The 17,826-nt window shown below is 57.5% G+C and overlaps 6 protein-coding genes across 6 annotated transcripts; 2 read left to right on the forward strand and 4 right to left on the reverse strand.

Annotated features, from left to right (window-relative positions):
• Window positions 1-320: 320 nt before the first annotated feature.
• On the forward strand, window positions 321-2,918 carry D7B24_002401 (uncharacterized protein; the record flags this gene model as incomplete). The annotated part of the gene is made up of 1 exon (XM_028636610.1): window positions 321-2,918. One exon carries the CDS (start codon window positions 321-323, stop codon window positions 2,916-2,918), a length of 2,598 nt encoding a protein of 865 aa, XP_028491217.1.
• A 236-nt stretch (window positions 2,919-3,154) lies between these two features.
• D7B24_002402 (uncharacterized protein) lies at window positions 3,155-5,605 on the reverse strand (the record flags this gene model as incomplete). Its single annotated transcript, XM_028636611.1, has 4 exons — window positions 3,155-3,497; window positions 3,569-5,017; window positions 5,070-5,238; window positions 5,323-5,605. 4 exons carry the CDS (start codon window positions 5,603-5,605, stop codon window positions 3,155-3,157), a joined length of 2,244 nt encoding a protein of 747 aa, XP_028491218.1.
• Window positions 5,606-6,368: 763 nt separating this feature from the next.
• D7B24_002403 (uncharacterized protein) lies at window positions 6,369-8,784 on the reverse strand (the record flags this gene model as incomplete). The annotated part of the gene is made up of 3 exons (XM_028636612.1): window positions 6,369-7,853; window positions 7,919-8,698; window positions 8,773-8,784. 3 exons carry the CDS (start codon window positions 8,782-8,784, stop codon window positions 6,369-6,371), a joined length of 2,277 nt encoding a protein of 758 aa, XP_028491219.1.
• An 895-nt stretch (window positions 8,785-9,679) lies between these two features.
• D7B24_002404 (uncharacterized protein) lies at window positions 9,680-10,320 on the reverse strand (the record flags this gene model as incomplete). Its single annotated transcript, XM_028636613.1, has 5 exons — window positions 9,680-9,689; window positions 9,739-9,788; window positions 9,852-9,914; window positions 9,996-10,160; window positions 10,264-10,320. 5 exons carry the CDS (start codon window positions 10,318-10,320, stop codon window positions 9,680-9,682), a joined length of 345 nt encoding a protein of 114 aa, XP_028491220.1.
• Window positions 10,321-11,017: 697 nt separating this feature from the next.
• On the reverse strand, window positions 11,018-13,493 carry D7B24_002405 (uncharacterized protein; the record flags this gene model as incomplete). Its single annotated transcript, XM_028636614.1, has 3 exons — window positions 11,018-12,001; window positions 12,102-12,513; window positions 13,483-13,493. 3 exons carry the CDS (start codon window positions 13,491-13,493, stop codon window positions 11,018-11,020), a joined length of 1,407 nt encoding a protein of 468 aa, XP_028491221.1.
• A 1,520-nt stretch (window positions 13,494-15,013) lies between these two features.
• Window positions 15,014-16,045, forward strand: D7B24_002406 (uncharacterized protein; the record flags this gene model as incomplete). Its single annotated transcript, XM_028636615.1, has 3 exons — window positions 15,014-15,021; window positions 15,137-15,974; window positions 16,040-16,045. 3 exons carry the CDS (start codon window positions 15,014-15,016, stop codon window positions 16,043-16,045), a joined length of 852 nt encoding a protein of 283 aa, XP_028491222.1.
• Between the last annotated feature and the right edge of the window lie 1,781 nt (window positions 16,046-17,826).

Genomic DNA, 17,826 nt, shown 5'->3' on the forward strand with positions numbered 1-17,826 from the left:
CTTGTTCGCTGAGGGGTCTGGTATTCCTCTGCCAAACCAAGGTCGTCACTTCACCGTCAGTTAGACTGAGTAAGACCCTCACTTCGGCTCAGGACCTTGGACTCGGAACCCCAACTGGAAGGACATTCGAAGGGAGCCCACCAGCAACATCAAGACGACCGGCAACACCTGGGTCGAGCAGCTCAGCATCAGTTTCTTATTGAGCACCCCGCAGCTTGTTTTCCAATCGCATGCGGACGCGAATTCGGACCTCCTGCGCGTAGTCGCCCACCCGGACTCTCATCGCGAGAGCGCGCTTTGCCCCTGCTCCCACCCTCACAATGGCCTCACCACTGGGCACTCTGGCGAATGCCGCCTCTGACGCCATATCGCATATCAACAAGCGTATCTACATCCCGCTAGAAGCTGACAGCCCCGCCGGACTGGTAGAGGCCAACACCGTCGACCCTTGGACCGAGTCCGGAAAGTATGCCAGAGGATGGACGTACTTCGCTTTGGCGCTGGCTGGCACAGTCGTCTTTATGCGAGTCTGGCACTTCTGGCAAGACAAGATTCGACAGGCTATCTACAAGGCCGAAGTCGAGCAGCACTACGAGGACATGTACACCCTCGACCCAGAACGAGCAACCGCGCTGAGGACCGGTCAGATGGCGCAGCACTTCTTCCCTGAGACCGAAGGCCTTGGGGAGAAGCAGTTCCGCCCTCAGAAGCACATGTCCTCCGTTAACTGGATCAATGACACGTTGGCGCTGTTTCGGTGGATTTTCTACCGACCCATCCCTGATATCAAGATCAAGCGACACGTTTTTACCTTTTCATCCCTCGCTGTCCTGACGACCGTCTTCATCGCACTGGTATTCGTCGTTCTTTACTGCTTCCTGCTGCAGCCACTCTACTGGCAGAGCATACAATTTGGTTCGCCCCCCGTCGCGATTCGGGCTGGCATGCTTGCTGTCGCCCTAACGCCTTGGATCATCGCAACGAGCATGAAGGCCAACGTTATGTCCTTCGTCATCGGCATCGGACCTGAACGCCTCAATGTATTCCACAGATGGGCTGGATATCTCGTTCTCTTCTTGTCACTCGTTCATACCGTCCCCTTCTACGTACAACCAGTCTGGGACGATGGTGGCATGGAAGTGTTCCAGAAGCTTTTTGAAGGCGGAAGCGGAGTTATCTACGGCACCGGTATCGCCTGCTTAGTCCCGCTGGCCTGGCTCTGCGTCGCCTCTCTGCCACCGATCAGGAGAGTTGCGTATGAGGCATTCATTCTGCTCCACATCCCCGTGGCCATGGTCTACGTCGGCTTGCTCTTCTGGCACACCAAGAACTACCTGGCCTCATGGGATTATCTATGGGCCACTGTCGCCATCTGGATTTTCTGTCTCGTATACCGCGCTTTCAAGCTCAACTGGCTCAAGCCATGGCGTCTGGCGTTCATGGTTGGTGACGAGGCTGCCATTACTCTTCTTGCAGAAAACGCAATCAAGGTCACGATCCCCACCCAGATGAGGTGGAAGCCCGGCCAATTTGTCTATCTCCGTATGCCCGGCATTTCTCTCTTCGAGAACCACCCCTTTACCATTTCTTCCTTGTGCAGCGAGGACTTCCCCTCCGAATACGGAGAACAGTACCGAGACTGCGTCGTCGTGTTCAAGCCCTACGGTGGCTTCACGCGCAAGGTCCTCAACACAGCGATCGAGAAGGGGCCTTTCCACACGTACCGTGCCTTCCTTGATGGACCTTACGGCGGCATGCGAAGAGATCTCGCTGCATTCGATACGTGCATCCTGATTGCAGGCGGAAGCGGCATCACCGCATTAATGTCGCAACTCCTCAACCTTATCAAGCGCATGCGCGACGGCAAGGCAATCACGAGAAAGGTTGTCGTCGTCTGGGCCATCAAGCGCCTCGAGTCTCTCGACTGGTTCCGCGAAGAGCTCCGAATTTGCCGGGAGTCAGCACCACCAGAGAGTGTCACTTGCAAGTTCTTTGTTACGTCGACGGTTCGGAACCGCCACCAGCAGATTGGAGGCGGCGCCGACCGCTCAGCACCCCGCGCTCTCAGCCACATGTTCCATGACAAGCTGGACGGCTTCGTTGCCGGCGTCGCATCCAAACGCAACTCGGCTCTCATCCAGGCCGAGGCCCAGGGCGATCCTGCACGCGAGCAAGAACTCCGCGCCGAGAATGAGGACAGAATCACAGCCTTGCCTCAGCAAAAGTACTTGCAACCACACCAATATCCCCCACCAGGACCCAACGGTCCGCCATCGAACAGACACTCATTGCAAGAGGACTCACTCCGAAGGCTCGAGGGCCGCGATTTCCCGCTCGACGTCAAGAGTGATACTGACAAGCGAGCCTCTCGCGACTTCCACTTTCCTCCAATCAACACAAAAGATGCCCCTCATTTCAACTACGCTCCACCACAACCCTCGCCGCGCATGCCGCCACCCGAGAGCCCCTACGCAGATGAGGACGGCTCCGACCTCCCAGTCCGCGCTCCCGAGCTCGCTCACCTCCGCAAGCTCAGCCCTGAGGCCGCGGCGCGTGCGGCGGCGCAGAGACCGACCAGCACATTCGGGCCTCCATCAGGCTTCGACTTTGGGTTCCCACAAACACCGACCGAGTTCCAGAAGAACTTGATGCGTTTTGCTTTCCCAATTCCCCACCAAATCGACGGCGGCTGGACCGTCGAATATGGCCGGCCGGATCTGGGCTATATGCTCAAGGAGTGGGCAACAGGCGGCGCCGATGGACGCGGCATCCTCGGCAGACGAACCGCTGTCTTTGTGTGCGGACCTCCTGCCATGCGTGTGGGCGTTGCCAACACGGTTGCGTCGCTGCAGGCGGGCATCTGGGGCGATGATGAGCTTGAGGAGATCTTCTTGCACACCGAGAACTATGCCCTGTGAGAGGGCTGGAAGCTGTACAATCAACCTATCAATGGGAAGGATGTTGAAGTGGATTAGAGATACCATGAGCGATCGTAGGTTGGGGACCAAGACGGGGGATTTGCATACCCACACGGGGACTGATTTGACGGTGCACATTGCCCCAGATATTTACTTAATTAATGTCATGATTTTCCAGCGAAGACATCCGCTTATTCTTGGCCATAATCTCTCTCAAACTGACAGCCTGCCGCGTGTCAAAGTTGGCATTTTTCGCCCGATGACCAGACGGAAGTTTTCCTGCTGCCGCCACTGCTTTCATCGCACCGGAACGAGAGTCGCCTCTCCACCTCGACGACCCTCAACGAACATTGGCTCTGGTCCAAGGAATCCATGACCTCCGGATCCCGCAAGACTCGAGCCACATCGGAGAAGGATTTCCCCGGCATAGGCCCATGCTTGAAGTAGGAGTAACAACCCAACAGAACAACAGCTAATGTAAAGAGGTTCGCCAGGGCATACGGTATCAAAAGGCCCAACACTAAGTATCCGTAACGGTTAACGTCATCTATAATCTCTACAGACATCTTGGCGGGTTGTCTGCTTTTGTGTCAGCGGTTTCGCATTGTTGTTTTGCAATTCACATGCGGAGGACCGGCCCTCAAACTCACGTCAAAAGCTCATTGTGCAGCAAGCTAATAGTCACGTTAAAGGCCAGCTGCTGGATGAGTCTACCAAGCGGCAGGCCACCGGCCACAGCCTTGTCTCGCCGGCGCTGCTCCTTGAGGCCCTTCAGCCGCGAGGTGTCAAAGCTGTAGAGCCGCTGGCTAAAGTCGAAGAAGACGTCCAAGTCGTCGCAGCCGAGGAGGACATTGTGTTCCAGCTGCGTGTCGATGACACCGAACTGCGCGGCTCCCGGCGCAGGGGCTGACGCGCCTGTTTTGCTCACCTCGGACACGCTGCGACGTCTATCAACCGGCGGCTTCTTGTCCCTCGACGCCGAAGGCTTGGCGTCCGACCACCTTTCAAAATCGGGGAGCAGCGCCTTGTTATTCTGAGGCGTCCGCTCCTGCTGCCCCTGTGCTGCGTCTTCGTACCACGACAGAGAACCCACGACCTGGTCTGTGATGACCCACATCAACGCAGAATAGGCATGCTTCGCCATATCTGTCGCCGCCACCGCCTCGCCGGCCGCGGGGAACCCAACGCGTCCCAGCGGAACCGAGCTGCCGCGGACGCTCTGTACCCCGTGGTCCCACGACACGGCGATGTGGTAGCTCGCGTTCCACAGCTCGCAAACGAGCCGCTGCCTCGCGCGGGGCCGGAGCCCACCCTGCCGCGGCGATCCCCCGTCGGCGTCGGCATCCTCATCGACGTAGCGCGATAAGCTGATCCAGACCTCGTTCGTCGCATTGCTGGGCGCCCTGTCGCGCGGTTTCGACACGGGCGCGAGCGTGCCGTTGACGCGGACGGGCACAAAGGCGTAGTAGGCGTTGTCGGTCTCGCGGGCGGAACCGAGCGGCTGGGCCATCTTCTGCTGGAGAAAGCCGTCGATGAGGGCCTCTGCGCTCGCATTGGCGGGGCCGCAGCGGACGGCAGGGCCGAAGAAGGTCGTGTTGTAACTCGCGTGCTCATGCGGAGCGGTCAGCGGGAGGATCTCCCCGAGGGCTGAGGCGGCTGTCGACACGAGGCTCAGGGCTGTTCGGGGGCCGGCGAAGGTGCGGGGCTCGTCGGCTGCCAGGTACGTCACGTTCCTCTGCGTCGGGGGGCTGTATGCGAACCGGTGGCCCTCTGTACTGTTTGAGATGGCGAGTTGGGGGACCATTTGGTCTACCACGGACCGCCTGGTGCTGGGAAGAATGTACAGCGTCGATGGCGTGAAGAAGGCTGGGAGGAGGAGACACCAGGCCAGCAGAGCGAGGGCGGACCCGAGCTTGAATCTGCGCAGCATTTCTGTATTGGCGAGAGACAAAATCGACTCGTTGGCTCCGAAGGCCGCGTTGAGAGCCCGAGGGCTCATCGGTTTGCGTTGGAGGTTACGCCAGAGACACTGGGTATAACAGAGCCAGACGGCCGTGACGAAGGAGAATTGCGTGAGAACAGCCAACGCCGTCCCGATACTAGAATGGTGTAAGCAGCAGGCTGCATAGGGGTACTGAAGAATGTGAATACCGGATGTTGCTCTGTTGACGATAGCCATCCCCAGCAACAGTCCCGCTCAGATGGATGTAGTACACGATGTGGCTCAACGTTGTGCTCAGACCAACAAGATAGAAGAAACAGAGCAGCACTGCTGGTCGTTGCCAGCATCTCATCGCTGCGGGCGCCGAAACTGGCACGTCTGTTGTTGCGACTCTTGTGTCAGAGGACGCCCAGGTCGACGCCCGATGTAGAGTATGCCTATCGCTTTGTGCCTGGCACCAACCTGAGGTTGGAGGATCTGTCTGAGGCCCAGAAGACATGTTGGGGAGTGTGATAGTTCGCATGTGACAAATTGCGTCAGGCACCGAGACCAGTTCGCCCGTCTCAGGGCCGAGATCTTTCTTCGGAGACAGTGAACCGAGGTCTGGGAAGTCAGTTGGGGTATTGGCGGGAACGGGGGGTGGGATGGGCGGATTCTCCTGAGGTAGGCCTCGCTGGAACATGTCGGAGGCTTCCCTGGGCATGTTGGAGTTCTTCATTTTGCTAACCCATCTCTTATTCTGCATTGTGAGCGGACTTGGTGGCCCTTTCTGCTTCGACAGGTACTCTTATACTGATACGTCTGTAGGCAAACCTCGTCATTCTACTATTCATCGAGACGCGCCGACAATAGACTTCAAGCCTCATCGGCCCTAGCAAAGAGCCGCAGACGCCCCGCGCCGGCCTCGGCCCCTTTCTGACCTCAGATCGTTTCACCCTCTTGGCCATTGAGACGGCGACTGTCAATGTCAAGAGACTCCCGGACCCCGTAACGTTACGCGTCCTCGAATGTAAGGGGCGGGTACTGGTAGCCTCGTGGAAGTTGTTGGCACTCATGGCACCATGTGATCAGCGTCTCGTCGCGACCTTAGTGCCGATAAGCATAAAACATGACAGCTCGCTAGCAGCATGGTCCGCGTTAAACTTTTCGACGCAGTTGCTCTCACCAAAAAGACTTTGACGGTTGGGACGAGTGACTCGGAAAGATCAGGCCATCACAGATATCTTTCGAATAATCTGCTCACAATCTTGCTCGTGAGCGGCGAGCATCGGATACGGGATGCGTAAAACGTCTTCCGACCTATACATATAGAATTCTGCTTAGTGCACAAACGCCAGACACGCCAGGCGCCGGTTGGCAAAGTGCTCAACGCGGGCCGGAAACCTACGCCATCAGACCATCCTGACCCCTATCTCTCCCAATCCCGGGGAACTCGTAAACCCATATGGACGATGCCAAGCGCCGAGTCCCGGCTTCCAAGTGTTGACCTCTAAGCACGCTTCTCCCCTCTAGGGATCTTGGGACTTCTCCTCTGGCGCCGAGACGGCGGGTTCCGCATTCGCAGTATCCTCGCTCGCGGGTTCCGGCTGTACCTCTTTCTCTTCTGTCGGTGCAGAGGCAGCTTCGACAACGGCGGGCTCCGGCGCTTTCTGGGCCTCGGCTTGGCGATCCAATGCCGTCTCCAGTCCGGCTAACAGATCTGGGCCGTCGTCCTCGGGTGAGGGCTGCTTAGGTGCCGCAGGCGCATGTGGTGTCGGGCTTCTCACAGCTGCTGCGGGAGGAGTCAATTCGACCACGACTGGTTGGGCAATTAATTCGGCTACCGGAGTTGGCTCCGCAACGGGTTCGAGAGACTCTGTCGCGGGAACTTCTTCCAGCTTGGGCGCCTCGGCACTTGCGCCCTCGTCCTTCGTCTCAGCCACTTCTTCGACTGGCGTGACTTGCTCTACGGGCTTGACGTCGGTTACTTCGTCCACCACGGGTTCTGTAACACTCTCGGTAATGGTCACCTCGGTGGTTACGACTTCCGTTGGCTTGGCTACTGAGGCTGGCTCTGCAACCTCTGTGACCGGCCGTGTCACAGCCTCGTCTGCGTCCTCCGCGTCTTGCATGGGTACATCAGGACTCAGTTCCGGAGATACAATATCTCCCACACGTTCTGGCGGTGGGATGAAAGTGGATGCCTGTGTCATCTCCACCTCAGCCTGGCCCTCGACCGGCGCCTGAGATGCAACCAAAGCATCTTCAGAAGGGGACTTGGTCGATCCGGAGGTTGCTTCCTTCTCGTTGTCTGCACCAGCTTCGGGCGATGTTTCATTTACAGGCTGTGATGCGGGCTCGGGCACAGACTCTGGCACGGGCTCTGGTGCGGGCTCTGGCGCGGGTTCTGGCGCAATTTCTGGCGCGGGTGCTGTTGGCTTTTCTGGAGAAGGCTCGACAGCGGGCTCTGACGTGGAAACCGGCGTAGCCTCCTTAGCAGGCTCACATGTTGTTTCTGCCTTGGTTTCCGGCGCGCTCGCTTGTGTGTCTTGGGTGGCAACATCTTCCGACACTTTTTCAGCTGCTTCCTTGGCGTCTTCGGGAACCTTGGGCCTCTCTGGCTCAGAGGCTGTCATTTCTACCGGCTCAGGCTTCTCCGCCGGTGGCGACGTCGCCTGAGGTGAGGCCACTGTTGGAGATGGCATGACAACGTTCTTCAGCGGGCTTCCTTCGAGCTTGGGAGACGTCGACAGCGACAGGTTGAGGGGCGGCGCCAAGAGCTGGCTGGGCGGCGGCAGTTGGCGGCTCGTAGATGGCGACTCAGCATCGCCCATGTCCATGGTAGTATCGGCTGACGCGGGAGGCGCCGAGGGGGATGCGTCGGTCATTTCCTGGTCCTGGTCCTCGCCGTCCTCGCCGTCCTCGCCATCCTCTCCATCATCATCCCCTTCGTCGTCGTCATTATCGTTATCAGCCATCTCGCTGTCTGCATTGTTGGAACCTTCGCGCTGGTCCTGTTGAGGTGTCTGCATTTTCTGTTAGCTTTCGTGACATGGAAAGGGTTCTCCAGGATACATACCGTTGCGCCCTCGACACCCGGGACTGCCGGCGTGGGAACAGTCGCGCCCACGGCTCCCTCTTGGCCGGGTACTGGTGCCGGCAGCGGCAGCATCTTCTTCTTGCGCCCGCGGCCAGGGCCTCCGAGTTTCTTATTCTTCTTTGGCGGTGGCGGTCGACGGTTGCGCGGAGGCGTGGCCTGGGCCTGCGGTGCGGCAACGGCAGCGGGCACAACCGTAGTGGAGATGATTTCGCCCTCGACCTGCTGGCCATCCTGGAGGGTGATTTCCTGGGTGTACGCGTTGCCGGCGGCGTCGACCTTGCGAACCGTGGCCTTGGTGACGGTCGCGCCCACGGCAGGCGCGGTGACTGTCTTGGATGCAATGGTAACGGTGCCTTTCCTCCGCTTGGCGAGATGGGAGACGGTGGCGCCCTCGGCGTTGCGGTGGACCTGCCTCCAGATCTTGATGTGGAAGCCCTTGACGGCCTCCTCCTCCTCCTCCTTCTTCTCGGGCTTCTCGACAGGGGCCTCGGGATCGACCTCCTCTTCTTCGACGGGCGCCGGCCGCTTGTAGAGGCGACCGGAGCGCGCAGCGCGCAGCAGGTCTTGGCTGTGCTGCGGCAGGAGGCCGGCGTCCCGGGGCATGCCCCAGAGAAGCTCGCGCGACCAAATGTCATTCTTGCGTGTCGTCTCCGGGGGCGGGGGCGGGGCGACGTTGACGGTTTCCTGGCGCCATTGCCGAACGGGTAGGCCTTCAAAGTCGTCGTGTTCGACGTAGCCGCCGCGATTCGCGCGTCGAGTCTGAAGGAAGCAACAAGGTTTAGCCTGCTGCCAGTGCACACCAAGATGGGAGGATGGGGATGAGAGGGACATACACCTGGCGCCATTTTTTCCTGTTCTTCGAAAAGTAGGCCGCTGCTGACTGGTGCAAATGCCGATGCTTGGATTGACCGTCAGGGAGCGAGATGTCGTCAAATGCGCACTGCAGCAAGTGGAAACAATGCGAGGCTGAGAAGCGGCGCTACGCGTGCGATGCGTGACTACAGATGCCGTCTATTCTGTACGAGTGCTGAAATGACAGGGCCCAATGCGCCCGAAGCGAAAGCCCAGAGTTGACGATTTGCTCGCTGGTGGTGCCAATTGATGCGCCGCGAGCTGATCAGATACGCGATCCTTGGATGCAAACAGGCGAGGCACGAGCGTTGACAAGAGTCGCGATCTGAAAAGGCACTCGGACCACCTCGAGTCTCCCACTCGCCAGATGACTCAGCAACCACCATCCCCAGAGGTCCGACTTCTGATGATCGGCCAGTGGAGAGAGATGCTGCGGAAGGAAACTTGGTGATGTAGAGGATGAATGCATCGAATGAACCCAGTCTGTTCTTGTTTATCAACGGATGGGTTTCCAAAGTTGTCTGACCGTAGATGTAGCACTTCCGTCGACAAAGCCCGTGTCTTCGCAATCACATCGTACCGTAGGTAACGCTAAAGGGTGGCGTGGACGGCAGAAAGTGTCGCCCAGGCAAACTCCATTGTGAGAATCTATGTGCTCAGAGGGGCGTCTGTCCTCTATCCGGCTTCCAAAGCATAGCCAAGTCAGCTCTCCCGCAGCGCATGCAGCGTCCCCTGCTGCCTCCCCTCCCAGCCCAGTCATTTGTGTTTTGGTGTACAGTTTCGTTCCATCCCCGATCATATTGTACAAAGTCCAGCGGTCCTCCCTGCCTGATGATCTCTTGTCGTGCAAGACACAGGGTCGATTGCCAGCTTCCCCGTGGGGATGACTTAATCGTAACTGTATCACATCAGTAACTGCTCGAGAATGCGAGAAGAAAACGACGTACCCCTGCTCCTTTTGCCTCACAATCTCGCTGTGGTCGCCCTTCTCCTTGCCCTTCCAAAAAGTTAGCATGGAGCAGATTCTGGATGATCGGAAACGCATCACCGGAAAACTTACAGCAACGCCGCCCTCGACAACTAATCGGTCCATCTGGAAGAACTGGCTGACCAGCGTTTGACGCTACAGCCCTTGGTCAGTTCCACGACCCTCTGCGTACGGCATGGCCCGCCTCCAAGAAAGACAAGGGGTCAAGGCACGAACCTTCATCACCTGCAGCTCCTTGAGGCCCTTCTGGATCAGCTCCTGCACCTCCCGCGAATCCTGGACGTGCTGGTGCTCCCTGAACGCATCCCTCGTTCGCCTTTTCGCGTAGTCCCGGAAGTTGTAGGCCGCAAACTGCTCGCCCTGTCGCAGGAGCTGGCGGTACTGCAATGTTGGGACCTCTCGTCAGTACAACAAAAGTCCTTCTCTGTCCCTGCGCTGAGGCAGGCGCCGCGGGCGGGCGCAGGGTGGTTTGGGCGGGACGTACCAGGGAGCGAGCCTGCTGCGGCGCGTCGCCCTTGAGCACCTGGATCGCTGTCGCCATGGTGCGTGATGCTGTGCTGCACTGGTGGATTGAAGGATCGGAGGTAGATGTTTTGTGGCGGACGGACGATCGAAGGGGGGGGAGAGGCGTGGTCGGTGGTCAACGGTGGAGGTGCTGGGGATTATTTCGCTGGAGGATTCCCGGGGTATGATGCAACACTTTTCAGCGTCTTCGGCATTATGCGGTTTGGGGGGGGGGGTTCGGACTTTGGATGACTCAGCATATCGACATGTCTCTGGCGATGACACCTCACTTTCTTGCCATGACGGGCAGTAGAACAGTGTCACACTCTACGTGCTCTTCATTCGTTGAACTCTTTATTCTTTCCTATTATCTTCTTAAAAATCGACCGCCCAAATCCGTACCCTGATATGCTGCGCTTTTGTGTAGCGGAAACCAAAAAACAGGAGCCTTCAGCAGGTCGTCCAAGCCTTCCTAAGCTGCCGTCCCTTGCGCGGACAAGATTCGTCAAGTCCTATCTCTGATCTCGTGAGGCTTCTTGACTCTACGTCTACAGGATATGCTCCGAGAGGTGACCTTATGGCCCGGCTACCGGCCAAGCCCAGCAGTCGTGTGCGCTGTCGGTGCTCACGATGCTGCAGGTCTAGCAGACCTTCCTGCGAGGCTGGATGATCCGTCCGTCAAGCCATTCTTCCTTCTCCATCATATACGCCCAGGGAAAAAATGGAGTGAGGCCTCATTTTGAAGATTTGGCATCAGCCAGCTTCTGCAGTGTGGCCTTATGCAGCGCCTTCTGACCTTCGATAATCTCTTTCAGCTCATCAATCTGCGTCTGCGCCTCAGCACTGTTGCCAGACTGCGTTGCCGGTAGTTCTGTAAAGGACAGAATAGCCTTCTCCAGAACGTCATCCGGGAACCCTGCGCTGTTGAGCATATTCTGGAATCTGCTGGGCGGTGCCAGATCAGCCTCGAGCTGGGCCGTAAAGGTATACTGCCTCTCGGCAAGGCTGGGTTTGATGACTGTGACGGGCCTTGTCGTCTGGGTCGCCTGCGTAAGAGGTGGGAACACGAGGTTCGTAACGGAGGCGTTGAGGTCCGTCAGTTCTGTCGGGTGGCCATTGTCGGTGAGCTGCCACTGAAGAATCTTGCCCTTGGTATGGCCGGTAAGGACGGCCGTGCCGTCGTGACTGATAGCCAGGCACGAAGCTGGGCCGCACTCGGCGTCGGCGACACCAAGCGGAGAAGTGACTTGGACGGCGGTCGAGGAGACTTCGGCGCTGTGCTGGCCGACCAGAGGCTTGGCACCAAAAAGCTCGACGAGGTAGAGTGAGCCGTCCTCACACGAGACGAGGACGGCGCGCGAGCAGGGATCGAGGGCGACGCAGAGAGGGACGCTGGGGAACAGCAAGGTCCGTAAGGGCTCACCGGTCTGGTAATTCCAGATGATGCAGGTCTTGTCCTTACTGGCTGAGACGCAGAGGCTGGTTTCGGGATTCACGCTCTGGCTGACGACGAGCGAGGTGATGGCGCCCCTGTGATTTGACAAGGTCAAGTCGGGTTCCAGCTCTGTGGTGGCGTTGAGCTCGAGGAGGCGGGACAAGGTCCACACGTGGATATTGGAGTCCTCAGACGCTGTGACAACGTGGTGAGAAGTGGCGGCCACGCAGGTGACGGGCTGGACGTGGCATGGCGGTGTCGTAACCAGACGCCCAGTACATGTCTGCGTGCTCGTCAGCCTATCGTTTGCGAGAAGAAGGATATGAAAGGGAGGAAAGGAAACAATGCAGGAGGGACGAAAAAAAAAAGAAATGGGCACGCACCTCCCACAGCATGAGGCTTCCGTCGACTGTGCCAACTGCAAGGACATCGCCGATCAGGGTCAAGCTCCTGATGCGTTCACCCAAGGTGACGGTCACCTCCTGGGTGCCACGCGCCTTGGAGTACACATGGATCTGGGACTTTTCGTTTTGAGCGGCAAACACGTGGGACGGGCTGATGGCCAAGCAATTCGTCGGAGCAGCGCTTTTTTTGTAGTTGGACTTGACAGCATAGCTCGGCGTCAGAGTGTGACAGTGAATGCCGACATCTTTTGAGATGGCCGTATTGGCGGCGATAGGGGGGCCGCAAACGGCGGAGAAGAATTCCTCAGACAGCATGACGGGGATACGTTGGTCCGAGTAGATGTCCCTTAGTGTGTTAGGCGAGGAGATGAGATCGAGACCAAGTCTGGATCTGGGTCAGGCTTCAGAGTTGCCGGAGCTGAGTGGAGGTGAAAGTGCTGTTGGATGCCGTGGCGGAATGCCACTACCACGCTATGCCCAGAGTACGATGGATCGCAACGAGGGGATAGAAGCTGACGGCGGCTGCTTCGTTCCGGACCGGTCTATTCAACGCTGAGCATGGCCCGATTTGCATAGACTGAAGGCGTTCTTGGGTGAGCCGGCTTGATGTTGAGACGACAAGCGTCGACAAGGTGGTGATGGAAAAATAGAGGTTTTTCTTTTGCAGCCGGCGCCGGCTGGCCTTGGTGCTGCGCACTATCTGCCGACGGAGGTGATGGGGGATTGGGGGTTGCAGCAGGAGCATTCGGCCAAGTGGGGCCTTCAGCCTGTGGCTTGCCTTTCAACACCACAACTGGAAGCGACCACGGCGCTGTCCTCTGTAGTGGCTGCCTGCCACGCCGCTTGGCCCAAGCTCCCTTCGCACCTGCATCGCCCTCATCCAATGCTCCAATGCAGCCATCGTCCGACAATCGACACCATCAATCGACGCTTTCTTTTGAAGGCTTGGGGTCATGGTCACACTCACCTGCAAGCACTAGCAGCACCTGGGGCCACGTCTCCCTGCGGCCAGCAGATAGATCATCTATTCCTTTTTCTTTCAAGACATCATCCATGTCGCGATCTTGCGTATTCCTAGCATGACAGCTATTGTCTTGGGTGATTCGACTACTCTGGGCCACCGCCGCCACTGTCATCTGCAGCCACTTCTGGGGGCCTTGTAGGGCTTTGTTTTCGCCTATGCCGAAGCCTCGTGGCATCTTCTCTATGCGTCTCGTTACAGGTGAAGCTGGTCAGCCGAGAGAGGGGGAGAGAGAGTCCGCAACACAGGCACCTGGATGTGAGCAGACAACCGAACGACGATGATAGTGACGACAATCCTCCGCAATTACCACCGAGACAAGCAAGCAAAGCAACTAACGTTTGCTTCATGACTCGACCAGTTACCAACGGCCTGCCGCCAGCTCCGACAACGACTCTCCCCGATAGCGTTGTGCCTGGCGTGGATCGTCTCGCTGCACCTAAACCCCTCCCCGTCTTTGCCCAAGTAACCGAGTACCCCTGTCCGCAGCCACGAATGGGGGGTTTGCATATGCTACGTCTGGGCTAATTGTCCCCGTCATCCAGCCCACCTCCGGCATGGTAATGCACGGCAGCACCCAATGGATAGGATGCGGCCGATCCGCTGAGCGATCTAGCAAAAGTATGACAGGCAATTGGGTGGATTGTCCGCAAGGGTCTTCAAAGGGGGGAGCCAAGTTCAACACCATAGACAGCCGACTCTGTCAAACCTCTGCCGCTACCCGCCGAAACCTATGCATCATTTCCAACACGACAAGGACACGAGCGCCCTACTCATCTACTTGCGAACAGCCAGTGGCGAGCAAGCGCGGCGTTCGCGTACTTCTTATGAATGTGCGACCGTGCGACCAACCGTTCGACTAGAATCGGGACGGGACGTCAGAGATACACTACTGGTCTCTCCCGAAGGTCGAGCGCTCGGCAAGCACCTCCCTTCACACTAGTGTTGGGCCACCTACCCGTAATCACCAAGCCTCTCTCCCTTTTGCCTCGCCTCTTAATTTCTTCGAGTTAGACAGCTCTCATTCAGGAAAACCACCACGGCAGCCGCATGAGGTACCCTCTCTGACATGCCGTATGGCTCCGCTCGTTCAGCGGTTTTATCCCTCTTGCCCGCCTAGCCGCTTGCCCACCGCGTCGCATGTGTCAGAGGGACCTCAACAGCCGAGTGTTACCCACGATCTGATTCCATCATTGGTGACATCCATGACATACTCCTCTTCTGCGCAGGGCACTTGCGACTGAGAATGCGCTAATCTCGACTTCTTTTGAGTTTGAAGCGGAGGGCACCAAGCTGGACTCGAGTCTTGGCTTCTTGGAGGGTCGACACCCTGATCACGGACCCTATTTTTTCTTCTTCTATTCTCTCATATCTTGATCCGAGCGTCCGCAGTTGGGGTTTTCGAAGTCAGCGCTCCATCTCCCCTGACCAGGGTGTCAGGATCACCCTTGTCTCGCCATCGGAAGCTCTCCACTTCGACCCCCTTGACCTTCGGCTCTGGTGGAGTGGCGGAGCGGCAACCCTCGAGAAACTGGAGTTGCCTTGTGTCTGTCTACGAATCTCTGTCTTGAAGGGCCACCAGGTACACACAGCATCAGCTGTGAGGATACTCTGAGTCGGCAAGGGGAGCAAGAGGACCACACCATCCACCCACCCACTCTTCTCTTGACGAGGGGGGATCATGTCTCGCCCTAGGCATCAACAGTTCTTTTTCGTCGAGTGCGTCCGAAAGAAATCCGTGTGGTATCACTGCAGACGCGGCTTTCCTTGCACAAGCTCAGTCTCGTCCCAGTCTCCCGACATTTTTGCCTCCGCTCTGCGCTCCACCGCAAGCCCGTCTTCCTCATCCCTCGTCCCCTCGTGCGCCTTCATGTTATCGTCCTCGTGGCGTAGACTTGACCCCGGCCAGCTGCCCTCCGTATAATACACAGGTCACAGCCTGTCGTCGCCAGCCCTGGCTTGCTGCTCTTTTGCTTTCACATCTCTTGTCCAGTGGCACCGTCATCAACCCATGTGGCCTGCACCCCATGTTCGCTCTAGACGTCGCAGCAAGCAGCTCCCCTGCCCAAGCCCCACGCTCGGCCGATGCCCTTGCAAATATGGCACGGCGACGAGCACTATCCTCTCCCCGATTTAAAAGAGATTCATCCCCTACCATCCCGCGCAGGCGGTCCGTCCGGAGCATGAAAAACCTCCTGCCATTGGCATTGCATACCAACTGTTACACCTTTTCGGCCCAGGCCCAACCACTCTTCTTACGTGGCGGCATGGCCCACCTCGACGTCGACGGCGAACTCAACATGGACGCTTGTAACTTTCCCGAGTTGCTAGCAAACGACCTCGAGTTCTCAAACCTGATCTTCACCGCCAAGAACCTGTCCGCCGGCGCCCCCTCCCCTGCCCTTGGATCCGATGAAGGGCAATGGCAGTCCTCGGTGGCCCTGTCCAGCGCTGCCCCGCAACAGCACTCTGCGGTACGATTCCAGTCGGCTGAACCGAAGACGGAAGAGAAGACGCAGTTCCGGGCAACGCAGCATGAACTATCAGACTCCGAATCCATCTCGAGCGGCCCTTCATTCAGCGAAGTCGAGCCTGCATCCTCAAGGCAACTGTCAGTAATTACCGCTGCCACGTCTGTCACGGGTGGTCGAAACTCTGTGGCTTCCCACAAACGCCTCTCGTCGCTTGGCCACAACACCGACGCCAGCTGGATAGACTTGGAGCCCGACGTGACTGCGGAGGACGATGGCGCGAGCATCGATGGGGTCACTGTGCCAAGGCGCCTGCGACCATCTTCAGACGTTGACGAGAGTCATCGAGGCGGCAGTCCTGTACGGGCGGCAACAGCGAACGCTGCGCTACGAGCTGCTCCGAGCCCATTTGAGAGCTTTCCTAGATCTAGCACCCGAACATGGAGCTTGCAAATGCAGGTAGTTCCATCGACCCATGCTGAGCGACGCCGTTCGCTCAATCATGTTGAGATGTCCATACCGCAGCGGAGATCTTCGCTCTATGCCGACACAACAGCCAATTTAAAGAACTTGAGCTTTCTGGCGACGCCTGACTTGTCTTGCCAAGCCTCATTCGAGGCGCCTGCCTCAGGTGTCCCTCATCAAGGTCGCGGATCGGCCGAAGCAGAGGCGACGAACCCAGCTCTTGATGACCTCAACGACGACATAGAACCGTGGTTCCGATATGTAGACCAGCAGCACGTCTCCTCCGCCGAAAGACGAAGAACAGTTCATGCCTCGAAACGGCAATCCCACACGCTGCCAACTCCACCGCTGGATGAAGTGCAATCCTGGCTCGACAGCTCACTGGACGCTTCACAGCTGGAAGAGGGCCACCGCATGCCACTGCCGCCAGATGTGGTCGAGACGTTACGGGTCTCCCTCGCTTGCTTCCCAGAAACGATGTTGCTGTGTTCGAGCCTGTCTACCGAGACCATTCGCAGCTATGCAAAGAAGGTGAAGCACCCGGCCAATGAACCAGCCAGCCTACACACTCCGCCCCCGTCACCAAAGAGGTGGAAATGGTCGAATGTCCTGGGTCAGCGACGGAGTGTCTCCTCGTTGAAACGTGATTCGCTTTCACAACGGCATTCCACGGAGCTCAACACGTGCACCGAATCTTCAGCAACGACGGCGTGTCCGTCACCACAGCCACCATGGTCACGGCTTCGCAACATTTTCCCTGATGGCTCTGATTATCTGCTGGACGCATTGTACGCCCACTTGGTCGCATATAGCTACGTATCTGGTCTGGTACCCCGCTCGAATACCAAGCACTCAAACCGCGTGGACCGAATGCCTTCGACTCCAAATCATGAGCGCCAATCGATCGAGTCTTTGAAGAGTAGGGATTCGAACTCAAATGACATTCCGAAGAAGGCGGCGCATCTTCTCGGGCTACAAGATGCTGCCACGCCACCTTCTCCCCATTCACCACAAGCCCAACGACTTCGCAAGAAGTCGAGCATTCTGGATACGCTTCGTGGCTCTCGTTTACCGCTTTCGACGCAATCGACATCCATGGATAGTCGGCCTATGAAAGAAATTCAAGTCGGGTTGGCTCGATGCATAGGCCGGCTCGTGACGACGCTGCGTGTAAGTCCTGATGAGGGTGCCGAAGACGAAACCTTACTTTTGGCGGGTGAGGATTCCAAGCTTGAGAACATCGACCCCTTGCTGGTGCGATCGTTGTGCGAAATTGTACGCTGTTGTGAGGAGACGGCATAAGCCTAGTCTTCATTCTCAACGACAGCGGTCTGGAACATCAATTCCTTCTCTTCTTCTTCTCTTTGTCTTTCTTTTGTCCTCTCTGATAGGACAGATATTATAAGGTTTGGGCGCGGATGACGGTGTTTATACCCTTGCACAAAGCCGCGAATCGCGAGCCGGAGTTTTTATGGTTGACTCTATCCCGGAGGGGTTCACCGGATCACGTCGCCGGCGGCACGGCTTGACGGACTCTGTATGATATTCATAATGAAACGTTCTAAATTGACTGGTACGATACCACTTGTGCTTTCTCTCATCTCGAGTATGCCTTATGGTCTATTATCATGGGACTTTTCCTCTAACGGCCAAGGATATTCCAACTTGACGACGTTGGCTTGGCGTGGTCCCGAAACTGTGATTCGCAATCACGGAGCACGACCGATTCAGAGAATGGTAAATTAAC

The sequence above is a fragment of the Verticillium nonalfalfae genome (assembly GCF_003724135.2).
Source record: "Verticillium nonalfalfae strain VnAa140/NRRL 66861 chromosome Unknown scaffold_159, whole genome shotgun sequence".
Lineage (NCBI taxonomy): Eukaryota > Fungi > Ascomycota > Sordariomycetes > Glomerellales > Plectosphaerellaceae > Verticillium > Verticillium nonalfalfae.